This window comes from Salmo trutta, unplaced genomic scaffold, assembly GCF_901001165.1.
Source record: "Salmo trutta unplaced genomic scaffold, fSalTru1.1, whole genome shotgun sequence".
Lineage (NCBI taxonomy): Eukaryota > Metazoa > Chordata > Actinopteri > Salmoniformes > Salmonidae > Salmo > Salmo trutta.
In genome coordinates, this window is record NW_021823319.1 from 102,332 (window position 1) to 116,916 (window position 14,585).

Genomic DNA, 14,585 nt, shown 5'->3' on the forward strand with positions numbered 1-14,585 from the left:
GAGGATACTGTAGGACCCAGCCTGGTCCCCAGGAGAAGTTATCTAGAGAGGATACTGTAGGACCCAGCCTGGTCCCCAGGAGAAGTTATCTAGAGAGGATACTGTAGGACCCAGCCTGGTCCCCAGGAGAAGTTATCTGGTCTCTGCTCAGCTCGTCTCCACGGTTTCCTCAGCCTGTCGACTGGCATGCCGGCGCCCAGCAGGATCAGTTATGACTCACGGAGTTTTATAAATGTCTTCCTAACGAGCTCTTCTCAATCAGCTCCAGGCCGTCTCGCTGGAATAAAACCATTAAGCTACGCTTATCATATAATTAAAGCCATTAGGTTAAGCTAACAGTGTCTGAAACACACTCATTCTGATGAATAAAACCATTAGCATTATGCTAAGCTAACAGTGTCAGAAACACAGTCATTCTGATGAATAAAACCATTTGCGTTATGCTAAGCTAACAGTGTCAGAAACACACTCATTCTGATGAATAAAACCATTAGCATTATGCTAAGCTAACAGTGTCAAAGAGCCAGTCGTTCTGTCTCCCTGTTTGCGGATGTGACATTTGTCATTCAGCAAGATGGGTTTTCAGTGAGGGACATGTTCTGATGAGAGAGGTTCAGTTTAACTTCTGAAGTTGTGTGAATTTATAGTGTGGTGTAATGATGTTTTGGATGTAGCCATTATGCTAAGCTAACAGTGTCAGAAACACACTCATTCTGATGAATAAAACCATTAGCATTATGCTAAGCTAACAGTGTCTGAAACACACTCATTCTGATGAATAAAACAATTAGCATTATGCTAAGCTAACAGTGTCAGAAACACTCCTTCTGATGAATAAAACTATTAGCATTATGCTAAGCGGACAGTGTCAGGAACACACTCATTCTGATGAATAAAACCATTAGCATTATGCTAAGCTAACTGTGTCAGAACAGAGAGCTCCTATTCTGTATTAGTATTTTAGTATTTTTATTAGCATCCCTCATTAGTTTCTGCTAAAGCAGCAAATAATCTTCCTGGGGTCCAAAACAAAACCCTTAAACGTGACATAATACAGAACATTACTTGACAAGTACATCACAAGGTCAGAACTACATGCACGTTAAATAACACTACACACTTTCATACATTAATACCTTAATATATTAATCACGTGATTCATAGACGCTACTGAAAGCAAGTGCAACACACGGAAACCTAAATGAAAATGCAATTACAACGAGGTGCGTTGTAAATAGGCTGACACTATTCGCTAAATAGCAACCTCGTTTCTCTAAATTCCCCTGATGTGAATAAAGCCACCTTGTTTCGCTAAATTCCCCTGACATGAATATAGCCACCTTGTTTCTCTAAATTCCCCTGATGTGAATAAAGCCACCTTGTTTCTCTAAATTCCCCAACTTGTTTCTCTAAATTCCCCTGACGTGAATATAGCCACCTTGTTTCTCTAAATTCCCCTGACGTGAATATAGCCACCTTGTTTCTACAGTTAGCACCCGTAATGGGTATCCTGGGGTAAAGTATATACTTCCTACAGTAACCACCTCCTATTGGGTTTCCTGGGGTAACATGTCATCTCTTCAACGATTAGGCCTTTTGTTACAGTTACCGACCCACTCGCTATGGGTTTCATTAGGTAAAATTCAACATTCATGAACATGAAATAACCAGGCCTTGAATCTTGAGCCTTGTTACAGTCTACCACCCATAAAGGGTTACAGTCTACCACCCATAAAGGGTTACAGTCTACCACCCATAAAGGGTTACAGTCTACCACCCATAAAGGGTTACAGTCTACCACCCATAAAGGGTTATCTAAGGTATTGTGTTTGGCTTTGGACCTGCTCATTAAATGAACAAGGTCCCTGTGAATCAGATGGTGTTGTTAGACCTCCTGTTCTGTCTCAATGCTAAGCTAACAGTGTCAGAAACCGCCCGTTCTGTCTCAATGCTAAGCTAACAGTGTCAGAAACCTCCCGTTCTGTCTCAATGCTAAGCTAACATTGTCAGAAACCTCCCGTTCTGTCTCAATGCTAAGCTAACAGTGTCAGAAAACCTCACGTTCTGTCTCAATGCTAAGCTAACAGTGTCAGAAACTCCCGTTGTCTCAATGCTAAGCTAACAGTGTCAAAGCTAACAGTGTCAGAAACTCCCGTTATGTCTCAATGCTAAGCTAACATTGTCAGAAACCTCCACCTTCTGTCTCAATGCTAAGCTAACAGTGTCAGAGACCTCCCGTTCTGTCTCAATGCTAAGCTAACAGTGTCTAAGCTAACAGTGTCAGAAAACCTCCCGTTCTGTCTCAATGCTAAGCTAACAGTGTCTAAGCTAACAGTGTCAGAAAACCTCCCGTTCTGTCTCAATGCTAAGCTAACAGTGTCTAAGCTAACAGTGTCAGAAAACCTCCCGTTCTGTGTCTGCAGAACATGACAACAATGTGTCTGTTTCAGGCCATCATGCACCACGAGGGTCACATGGACGATGGGCTGACCCTGTCCCGCTCGCAGCACGAAGAGTCCCGCACCGCGCGGGTCATACGCAGTACTGTCTTCCTGTTCAACCGATTCATCAGGTGGGGATACACACTACATGCACATTTATTTTATTTATTTAACCTTTATTTAACTAGGCAAGTCAGTTAAGAACACATTAATATTTACAATGACGGCCTACCGGGGAACAGTGGGGTTAACTGCCTTGTTCAGGGGGCAGACCGACAGATTTTTACCTTGTCAGCTCGGGGATTCGAACTTGCAACCTTTCGGTTACTACTCCAATACTTTTAACCACTAGGCTACCTGCCGCCCCTCCACTCTAACCACTAGGCTACCTGCCGCCCCTCCACTCTAACCACTAGACTACCTGCCGTCCCTCCACTCTAACCACTAGGCTACCTGCCGTCCCTCCACTCTAACCACTAGGCTACCTGCCGCCCCTCCACTCTAACCACTAGGCTACCCTGCCGCCCCTTCACTCTAACCACTAGGCTACCCTGCCGCCCCTCCACTCTAACCACTAGACTACCTGCCGCCCCTCCACTCTAACCACTAGGCTACCTGCCGCCCCTCCACTCTAACCACTAGGCTACCTGCCTCCCCTCCACTCTAACCACTAGGCTACCCTGCCACCCCTCCACTCTAACCACTAGGCTACCTGCCTCCCCTCCACTCTAACCACTAGGCTACCCTGCCTCCCCTCCACTCTAATCACTAGGCTACCTGCCTCCCCTCCACTCTAACCACTATGCTACCTGCCTCCCCTCCACTCTAACCACTAGGCTACCTGCCTCCCCTCCACTCTAACCACTAGGCTACCTGCCGCCCCTCCACTCTAACCACTAGGCTACCTGCCTCCCCTCCACTCTAACCACTAGGCTACCCTGCCACCCCTCCACTCTAACCACTAGGCTACCTGCCTCCCCTCCACTCTAACCACTAGGCTACCTGCCGCCCCTCCACTCTAACCACTAGGCTACCTTGCCGCCCCTCCACTCTAACCACTAGGCTACCCTGCCGCCCCTCCACTCTAACCACTAGGCTACCTGCCGCCCCTCCACTCTAACCACTAGGCTACCCTGCCGCCCCTCCGCTCTAACCACTAGGCTACCTGCCGCCCCTCCACTCTAACCACTAGGCTACCCTGCCGCCCCTCCGCTCTAACCACTAGGCTACCTGCCTCCCCTCCACTCTAACCACTAGGCTACCCTGCCGCCCCTCCACTCTAACCACTAGGCTACCTGCCGCCCCTCCACTCTAACCACTAGGCTACCTGCCGCCCCTCCACTCTAACCACTAGGCTACCTGCCGTCCCTCCACTCTAACCACTAGACTACCCTGCCGCCCCTCCACTCTAACCACTAGGCTACCTGCCGCCCCTCCACTCTAACCACTAGGCTACCTGCCGCCCCTCCACTCTAACCACTAGGCTCCCTGCCGCCCCTCCACTCTAACCACTAGGCTACCTGCCTCCCCTCCACTCTAACCACTAGGCTACCTGCCTCCCCTCACCTCTAACCACTAGGCTACCTGCCTCCCCTCCACTCTAACCACTAGGCTACCCTGCCGCCCCTCCACACTAACCACTAGGCTACCTGCCTCCCCTCCACACTAACCACTAGGCTACCTGCCTCCCCTCCACTCTAACCACTAGGCTACCTGCCTCCCCTCCACTCTAACCACTAGGCTACCCTGCCGCCCCTCCACTCTAACCACTAGGCTACCTGCCGCCCCTCCACACTAACCACTAGGCTACCTGCCGCCCCTCCACTCTAACCACTAGGCTACCTGCCTCCCCTCCACTCTAACCACTAGGCTACCTGCCGCCCCTCCACACTAACCACTAGGCTACCTGCCGCCCCTCCACTCTAACCACTAGGCTACCTGCCTCCCCTCCACTCTAACCACTAGGCTACCCGCCTCCCCTCCACTCTAACCACTAGGCTACCTGCCGCCCCTCCACACTAACCACTAGGCTACCTGCCGCCCCTCCACTCTAACCACTAGGCTACCTGCCTCCCCTCCACTCTAACCACTAGGCTCCCTGCCGCCCTTCCACTCTAACCACTAGGCTACCTGCCTCCCCTCCACTCTAACCACTAGGCTACCTGCCTCCCCTCCACTCTAACCACTAGGCTACCTGCCTCCCCTCCACTCTAACCACTAGGCTACCCTGCCGCCCCTCCACACTAACCACTAGGCTACCTGCCTCCCCTCCACTCTAACCACTAGGCTACCCTGCCGCCCCTCCACACTAACCACTAGGCTACCTGCCTCCCCTCCACACTAACCACTAGGCTACCTGCCTCTCCTCCACTCTAACCACTAGGCTACCTGCCTCCCCTCCACTCTAACCACTAGGCTACCCTGCCGCCCCTCCACACTAACCACTAGGCTACCTGCCTCCCCTCCACTCTAACCACCAGGCTACCTGCCGCCCCTCCACTCTAACCACCAGGCTACCTGCCGCCCCTTCACTCTAACCACTAGGCTACCTGCCGCCCCACATCCTCCTTTATGTGGGACATCATCTCAATGGGGACACACCTTCCAGAAGGTTGTTGAGAGAAGATAAACCCCAGATTTCGATGACAGATTATCACTAGCACACACATACAGTAGCCTACATGCACACTGTTACCTTGACTACTTCTTTACACTGAATGATGTATTGCTTGTACCTGTTGAAACCTTAACATTCCACTTAAGTTAGATCAATTGAACCGTTGGATCAATATGTGAAATGAGACATTATACACTTTATATCTGACTTAACAATATCTCTCTCTCTCTCTCTGTGTGTGTTCCAGGGGTCTGGACACCCTCAGTAACTTCTCTCTCTCTGTGTGTTCCAGGGGACTGGACACCCTCAGTAACTTCTCTCTCTCTGTGTTCCAGGGGACTGGACACCCTCAGTAACTTCTCTCTCTCTGTGTTCCAGGGGTCTGGACACCCTCAGTAACTTCTCTCTCTGTGTGTGTGTTCCAGGGGTCTGGACACCCTCAGTAACTTCTCTCTCTCTGTGTTCCAGGGGTCTGGACACCCTCAGTAACTTCTCTCTCTGTGTGTGTGTTCCAGGGGTCTGGACACCCTCAGTAACTTCTCTCTCTCTGTGTGTTCCAGGGGTTTGGACACCCTCAGTAACTTCTCACTCTCTCTGTGTGTTCCGGGGTCTGGACACCCTCAGTAACCTCTCTCTCTCTCTGTGTGTTCCAGGGGTCTGGACACCCTCAGTAACTTCTCTCTCTCTCTGTGTTCCAGGGGTCTGGACACCCTCAGTAACTTCTCTCTCTCTCTGTGTGTTCCAGGGGACTGGACACCCTCAGTAACTTCTCTCTCTCTGTGTGTTCCAGGGGTCTGGACACCCTCCGTAACTTCTCTCTCTCTCTGTGTGTTCCAGGGGACTGGACACCCTCAGTAACTTCTCTCTCTCTCTCTGTGTTCCAGGGGTCCGGACACCCTCAGTAACTTCTCTCTCTCTCTCTCTGTGTTCCAGGGGTCTGGACACCCTCAGTAACTTCTCTCTCTCTCTGTGTTCCAGGGGTCTGGACACCCTCAGTAACTTCTCTCTCTCTCTCTCTGTGTGTTCCAGGGGTCCGGACACCCTCAGTAACTTCTCTCTCTCTCTCTCTCTCTCTCTCTCTGTGTTCCAGGGGTCTGGACACCCTCAGTAACTTCTCTCTCTCTCTCTGTGTTCCAGGGGTCTGGACACCCTCAGTAACTTCTCTCTCTCTCTGTGTTCCAGGGGTCTGGACACCCTCAGTATCTTCTCTCTCTCTGTGTGTGTGTTCCAGGGGTCTGGACACCCTCAGTAACTTCTCTCTCTCTGTGTTCCAGGGGTCTGGATACCCTCAGTAACTTCTCTCTCTCTCTCTGTGTTCCAGGGGTCTGGACACCCTCAGTAACTTCTCTCTCTCTGTGTTCCAGGGGTCTGGACACCCTCAGTAACTTCTCTCTCTCTCTCTGTTCCAGGGGTCTGGACACCCTCAGTAACTTCTCTCTCTCTGTGTGTGTGTTCCAGGGGTCTAGACACCCTCAGTAACTTCTCTCTCTCTCTCTGTGTTCCAGGGGACTGGACACCCTCAGTAACTTCTCTCTCTCTCTGTGTTCCAGGGGTCTGGACACCCTCAGTAACTTCTCTCTCTCTCTCTGTGTTCCAGGGGTCTGGACACCCTCAGTAACTTCTCTCTCTCTCTGTGTTCCAGGGGTCTGGACACCCTCAGTAACTTCTCTCTCTCTGTGTTCCAGGGGTCTGGACACCCTCAGTAACTTCTCTCTCTCTCTCTGTGTTCCAGGGGTCTGGACACCCTCAGTAACTTCTCTCTCTCTGTGTTCCAGGGGTCTGGACACCCTCAGTAACTTCTCTCTCTCTCTGTGTTCCAGGGGTCTGGACACCCTCAGTAACTTCTCTCTCTCTGTGTTCCAGGGGTCTGGACACCCTCAGTAACTTCTCTCTCTCTCTGTGTTCCAGGGGTCTGGACACCCTCAGTAACTTCTCTCTCTCTCTGTGTTCCAGGGGACTGGACACCCTCAGTAACTTCTCTCTCTCTGTGTGTTCCAGGGGTCTGGACACCCTCAGTAACTTCTCTCTCTCTCTGTGTTCCAGGGGACTGGACACCCTCAGTAACTTCTCTCTCTCTGTGTGTTCCAGGGGTCTGGACACCCTCAGTAACTTCTCTCTCTCTGTGTGTTCCAGGGGTCTGGACACCCTCAGTAACCTCTCTCTCTGTGTTCCAGGGGTCTGGACACCCTCAGTAACTTCTCTCTCTCTCTGTGTTCCAGGGGTCTGGACACCCTCAGTAACTTCTCTCTCTCTGTGTTCCAGGGGTCTGGACACCCTCAGTAACTTCTCTCTCTCTGTGTTCCAGGGGTCTGGACACCCTCAGTAACTTCTCTCTCTCTGTGTTCCAGGGGTCTGGACACCCTCAGTAAAAAAGGAAAGACCTCGACACTCGACCTGCCGATCGAGTCGGTCAGTTTGAGTCTGCAGGATCTGATTGGCTACTTCCAGCCTCCTGACGAGCACCTGGAGCACGAGGACAAACAGAACCGCCTCCGAGCCCTGAAGAACCGACAGAACCTCTTCCAGGAAGAGGTAGAGAACAAAGAGCATGCTGGGGGTTATATTCCACATCAGCAGGGACAAGGGGGAAGGTTCTACACAAAACATTTACTTGCTTAGGCCTCATCGTGCCAAGTGGTGCGTATAAAGCCTTGATATAGTCCCTTCATTTCTTCCTGTCCTGGGCTCCACTCTAGAGAGCAGTCGTAACACTGCAGGTCACGACCCCCTTGTTTCTCTGTCTCTCCTGTTAAATGAAGAGAGAGCAGTCATAACACTGCAGGTCACGACCCCCTTGTTTCTCTGTCTCTCCTGTTAAATGAAGAGAGAGCAGTTGTAACACTGCAGGTCACGACCCCCTGTTTCTCTGTCTGTCCTGTTAAATGAAGAGAGAGCAGTCGTAACACTGCAGGTCACGACCCCCTTGTTTCTCCGTCTCTCCTGTTAAATGAAGAGAGAGCAGTCATAACACTGCAGACCACTACCCCACTTGTTTCTCTGTCTGTCCTGTTAAATGAAGAGAGAGCAGTCATAACACTGCAGATCACTACCCCCCTGTTTCTCCGTCTCTCCTGTTAAATGAAGAGAGAGCAGTCGTAACACTGCAGGTCACGACCCCCCTGTTTCTCCGTCTCTCCTGTTAAATGAAGTGTTAGACAGCATCTGTACTGATGTGCTGTGTAGGGCACCAGCTGGTGTAAATCACTAAGCTGTGTTTCTGCAGTAGTGGAGAACCAGATGGTGTCGTCCCCCCCCCCGGCATCAGCTGGCGTTAACTTAATATACTAGTTCTCCCACGGTTAGTTGTGTTGTGAGGATCGACGGCTCTGACCCTCGACGTCGCCGCTCTGTAATTCCCTGTTTAAAGTCAGCGTTGCGGTATCGTTCAGGTCTCATCAGTGTCATGGTTCAGGGACCGGACTTCTCTGCTTTGGCCCTGTTCATGGCTTTCACAGTGCCTCGAAACATTCAATAAGCTACTACAGTTACTACAGGGCCATGTAAATATCGACCTGTTACTACAGGGCCATGTAAATATCACCGTGTTACTACAGGGCCATGTAAATATCGACCTGTTACTACAGGGCCATGTAAATATCACCGTGTTACTACAGGGCCATGTTAATATCACCGTGTTACTACAGGGCCATGTAAATATCACCGTGTTACTACAGGGCCATGTGTTACTACAGGGCCATGTAAATATCACCGTGTTACTACAGGGCCATGTAAATATCACCGTGTTACTACAGGGCCATGTAAATATCACCGTGTTACTACAGGGCCATGTAAATATCACCGTGTTACTACAGGGCCATGTGTTACTACAGGGCCATGTAAATATCACCGTGTTACTACAGGGCCATGTAAATATCACCGTGTTACTACAGGGCCATGTAAATATCACCGTGTTACTACAGGGCCATGTGTTACTACAGGGCCATGTAAATATCACCGTGTTACTACAGGGCCATGTTAATATCACCGTGTTACTACAGGGCCATCACCGTGTTACTACAGGGCCATGTGTTACTACAGGGCCATGTAAATATCACTGTGTTACTACAGGGCCATGTAAATATCAACGTGTTACTACAGGGCCATGTAAATATCACCGTGTTACTACAGGGCCATGTAAATATCACCGTGTTACTACAGGGCCATGTAAATATCACCGTGTTACTACAGGGCCATGTTAATATCACCGTGTTACTACAGGGCCATGTAAATATCACCGTGTTACTACAGGGCCATGTTAATATCACCGTGTTACTACAGGGCCATGTAAATATCACCGTGTTACTACAGGGCCATGTTAATATCACCGTGTTACTACAGGGCCATGTTAATATCACCGTGTTACTACAGGGCCGTGTTAATATCACCGTGTTACTACAGGGCCGTGTTAATATCACCGTGTTACTACAGGGCCATGTAAATATCACCGTGTTACTACAGGGCCGTGTTAATATCACCGTGTTACTACAGGGCCATGTTAATATCACCGTGTTACTACAGGGCCATGTTAATATCAGCGTGTTACTACAGGGCCATGTTAATATCACCGTGTTACTACAGGGCCATGTTAATATCAGCGTGTTACTACAGGGCCATGTTAATATCACCGTGTTACTACAGGGCCATGTTAATATCACCGTGTTACTACAGGGCCATGTTAATATCACCGTGTTACTACAGGGCCATGTTAATATCACCGTGTTACTACAGGGCCATGTAAATATCACCGTGTTACTACAGGGCCATGTTAATATCACCGTGTTACTACAGGGCCATGTTAATATCACCGTGTTACTACAGGGCCATGTAAATATTACCGTGTTACTACAGGGCCATGTAAATATCACCGTGTTACTACAGGGCCATGTAAATATCACCGTGTTACTACAGGGCCATGTTAATATCACCGTGTTACTACAGGGCCATGTTAATATCACCGTGTTACTACAGGGCCATGTTAATATCACCGTACACTGTAAATATCTGGTTGTCCCTGTACAAATCAAATGTTTAGAAATAGATGGAAATCCAAGGATAAATGTATTAGGTTTATTTTTGATGAGCCTATAATGATACACTATGATACACTATGATACACTATGATACACTATGATACGCTATGATACACTATGATACGCTATGATACACTATGATACACTATGATACACTACGTATGAGGATACGCTATGATACACTATGCTACACTATGATACACTATGATACACTATGATACACTATGATACACTATGATACGCTATGATACACTATGATACACTATGATACACTATGTATGAGGATACGCTATGATACACTATGATACACTATGATACGCTATGATACACTATGATACACTATGATACACTATGTATGAGGATACACTATGATACACTATGATACACTATGATACACTATGATACGCTATGATACACTATGTATGAGGATACACTATGATACACTATGATACACTATGATACGCTATGATACACTATGATACACTATGTATGAGGATACACTATGATACACTATGATAAACTATGAAACACTATGATACGCTATGATACACTATGATACACTATGATACACTATGATACCCTATGATACACTATGTATGAGGATATGTATAACATGACTCTCTCTTTCTCTCTCTCCCCCACCCCTCTCCCCTCTCTCCCTCCCCCTCTCTCCCCCTCCCCTTGTCTCCCTCCCCCTCTCTCCCCCACCCCTCTCTCTCTCCCCCTCTCTCCCCCTCCCCCTCTCTCCTCCCACCCCTCTCTCTCTCCCCCTCTCCTCTATCTCTCCCCCACCCCTCTCCCCTTCACCCCTCTCCCCCTCTCTCCTCCCACCCCTCTCTCTCTCCCCCTCTCCTCTCTCCCTCCCCCACCCCTCTCCCCCTCCCCCTCTCTCCTCCCACCCCTCTCTCTCTCCCCCTCTCCTCTATCTCTCCCCCACCCCTCTCCCCTTCACCCCTCTCCCCCTCTCTCCTCCCACCCCTCTCTCTCTCTCGCCCCCTCTCCTCTCTCCCTCCCCCACCCCTCTCCCCCTCTCCTCTCTCTCTCCCCCACCCCTCTCCCCCTCTCTCCCCCACTTCTCTCTCTATCCCTCTCTCCCCCCACCCCTCTCTCTCTCCCCCTCTATCCCCCTCCCCCTCTCTCCCCCACCCCTCTCCCCCTCTCTCCCCCACCTCTCTCTCTATCCCTCTCTCCCCCCACCCCTCTCTCTCTCCCCCTCTCTCCCTCTCCCCCCCACCCCTCTCCCCCTCTCTCCCCCACCTCTCTCTCTATCCCTCTCTCCCCCCACCCCTCTCTCTCTCCCCCTCTCTCCCTCTCCCCCTCTCTCCCCCACCCCTCTCCCCCTCTCTCCCCCACCTCTCCCCCACCCCCACCCCTCTCTCCCACCCCCCCTCTCTCCCCCTCTCTCCCCAGGGTATGATAAACCTGGTGTTGGATTGTATTGACCGTCTCCACGTGTACAGCAGCGGGGCTCATTTTGCTGAGGTGGCTGGGAGGGAGGCTGGCGATGCCTGGAGATCCACACTAAACTCATTATATGAGCTCCTGGGTGAGGAATACTACAACCTCAGGGCTTTAGAAACGCATGCTGCCCAGTTCTCCTACAGCTCCTCCTGTACACGAACACCGCTTACACAGGGGGCCTGCCCCCCAGCACAGAACACAGGGGGCCTGGCCCCCCAGCACAGAACACAGGGGGGCCTGGCCCCCCAGCACAGAACACAGGGGTGCCTGGCCCCCCAGCACAGAACACAGGGGGGCCTGACCCCCCAGCACAGAACACAGGGGGCCTCGACCCCCAGCACAGAACACAGGGGGCCTCGCCCCCCAGCACAGACCACAGGGGGCCTCGCCCCCCAGCACAGACCACAGGGGGCCTGACCCCCCAGCACAGAACTGTTACGTTAAACAACACTCATCAACATCTATCGCCAGGTAACATTTACATTTTTAGTCATTTAGCAGACGCTCTTATCCAGAGCGACTTACAGTAGTGAATACATACATTTCATGCATTTTTTATTTTTGTACTGGCCCCCCGTGGGAATCGAACCCACAACCCTGGCATTGCACACACCATGCTGGCGTTGCAAACGCCATGCTCTACCAACTGAGCCAGGTTACACAGGGGGCCTCACTGACTTGACTGATAACAAGGAGGGAGAGAGGAGAGGAGAGGAGAGAGGAGAGATGAGGAGAGGAGGGAGGAGAGGGAAGAGGAGGGAGGAGAGGAGAGAGGAGAGATGAGGAGAGGAGGGAGAGGAGGGAGCAGGAGAGGAGAGAAGAGTAGAGGAGGGATGGAGAGAAGTGGGAGGAGAGGAGGGGGGAGAGATGAGGAGAGGAGGGGGAGAGGAGGGAGGTGAGGAGAGTAGAGGAGGGAGGAGAAGAGGGAGGAGAAGAGGAGGGAGGAGAGTAGATAAGAGAAGAGGAGGGATGGAGAGAGGCGGGAGGAGAGGAGAGGAGAGAGGAGAGATGAGGAAGGAGGAGAGGACGGAGGAGAGATGAGGAGAGTAGAGGAGAGAGGAGAAGAGGAGAGGAGGGAGGAGAAGAGGAGGGATGGAAATCTTATCAACAGCAGCGCATCATAAATCCTTAAATAACATTCTGCTAGTTGGCATGTCTACCCTCTATGGTGGCTTCTGCCATGTCTAGCTATACTACCCTCTATGGTGGCTTCTGCCATGTCTAGTTGGCACACTATACTACCCTCTATGGTGGCTTCTGCCATGTCTAGCTGGTACACTATACTACCCTCTATGGTGGCTTCTGCCATGTCTAGCTATACTACCCTCTATGGTGGCTTCTGCCATGTCTAGTTGGCACACTATACTACCCTCTATGGTGGCTTCTGCCATGTCTAGCTATACTACCCTCTATGGTGGCTTCTGCCATGTCTAGGTGGTACACTATACTACCCTCTATGGTGGCTTCTGCCATGTCTAGCTGGCACACTATACTACCCTCTATGGTGGCTTCTGCCATGTCTAGCTATACTACCCTCTATGGTGGCTTCTGCCATGTCTAGCTATACTACCCTCTATGGTGGCTTCTGCCATGTCTAGCTGGCACACTATACTACCCTCTATGGTGGCTTCTGCCATGTCTAGTTGGCACACTATACTACCCTCTATGGTGGCTTCTGCCATGTCTAGCTATACTACCCTCTATGGTGGCTTCTGCCATGTCTAGCTATACTACCCTCTATGGTGGCTTCTGCCATGTCTAGCTATACTACCCTCTATGGTGGCTTCTGCCATGTCTAGCTATACTACCCTCTATGGTGGCTTCTGCCATGTCTAGCTATACTACCCTCTATGGTGGCTTCTGCCATGTCTAGCTATACTACCCTCTATGGTGGCTTCTGCCATGTCTAGCTATACTACCCTCTATGGTGGCTTCTGCCATGTCTAGCTATACTACCCTCTATGGTGGCTTCTGCCATGTCTAGTTGGTACACTATACTACCCTCTATGGTGGCTTCTGCCATGTCTAGCTATACTACCCTCTATGGTGGCTTCTGCCATGTCTAGCTGGCACACTATACTACCCTCTATGGTGGCTTCTGCCATGTCTAGCTATACTACCCTCTATGGTGGCTTCTGCCATGTCTAGCTATACTACCCTCTATGGTGGCTTCTGCCATGTCTAGCTATACTACCCTCTATGGTGGCTTCTGCCATGTCTAGCTATACTACCCTCTATGGTGGCTTCTGCCATGTCTAGCTATACTACCCTCTATGGTGGCTTCTGCCATGTCTAGCTGGCACACTATACTACCCTCTATGGTGGCTTCTGCCATGTCTAGTTATACTACCCTCTATGGTGGCTTCTGCCATGTCTAGCTATACTACCCTCTATGGTGGCTTCTGCCATGTCTAGCTATACTACCCTCTATGGTGGCTTCTGCCATGTCTAGCTATACTACCCTCTATGGTGGCTTCTGCCATGTCTAGCTAACTGCCATCAGCAACTGACTGGCTGATTAACTGACTGACTGATTACTGACTGGCTGATTACTGACTGGCTGATTAACTGACTGGCTGATTAACTGACTGGCTGATTAACTGACTGGCTGATTACTGACTGGCTGATTAACTGACTGGCTGATTAACTGACTGGCTGATTACTGACTGGCTGACTGGCTGACTGACGGATTAACTGACTGGCTGATTAACTGACTGGCTGATTAACTGACTGATTAACTGACTGGCTGATTACTGACTGGCGGATTACTGACTGGCTGATTACTGACTGGCTGATTACTGACTGGCTGATTACTGACTGGCTGATTAACTGACTGGCTGATTAACTGACTGGCTGATTGACTGACTGGCTGATTACTGACTGGCTGATTAACTGACTGGCTGATTAACTGACTGGCTGATTACTGACTGGCTGACTGGCTGACTGACGGATTAACTGACTGGCTGATTAACTGACTGGCTGATTAACTGACTGATTAACTGACTGGCTGATTACTGACTGGCTGATTACTGACTG

The 14,585-nt window shown here is 50.4% G+C and overlaps 1 protein-coding gene across 1 annotated transcript in view; it reads left to right on the forward strand.

Annotated features, from left to right (window-relative positions):
• The window catches only part of LOC115190095 (ryanodine receptor 2), a 222,833-nt gene that overhangs the window by 11,912 nt on the left and 196,336 nt on the right, over positions 1-14,585 (forward strand). The window contains exons 5-7 of the mRNA XM_029748570.1: positions 2,451-2,572; positions 7,407-7,590; positions 11,499-11,634. Coding sequence (XP_029604430.1) covers positions 2,451-2,572; positions 7,407-7,590; positions 11,499-11,634 — 442 coding nt within the window. The remainder of the gene's footprint in view (positions 1-2,450; positions 2,573-7,406; positions 7,591-11,498; positions 11,635-14,585) is intronic.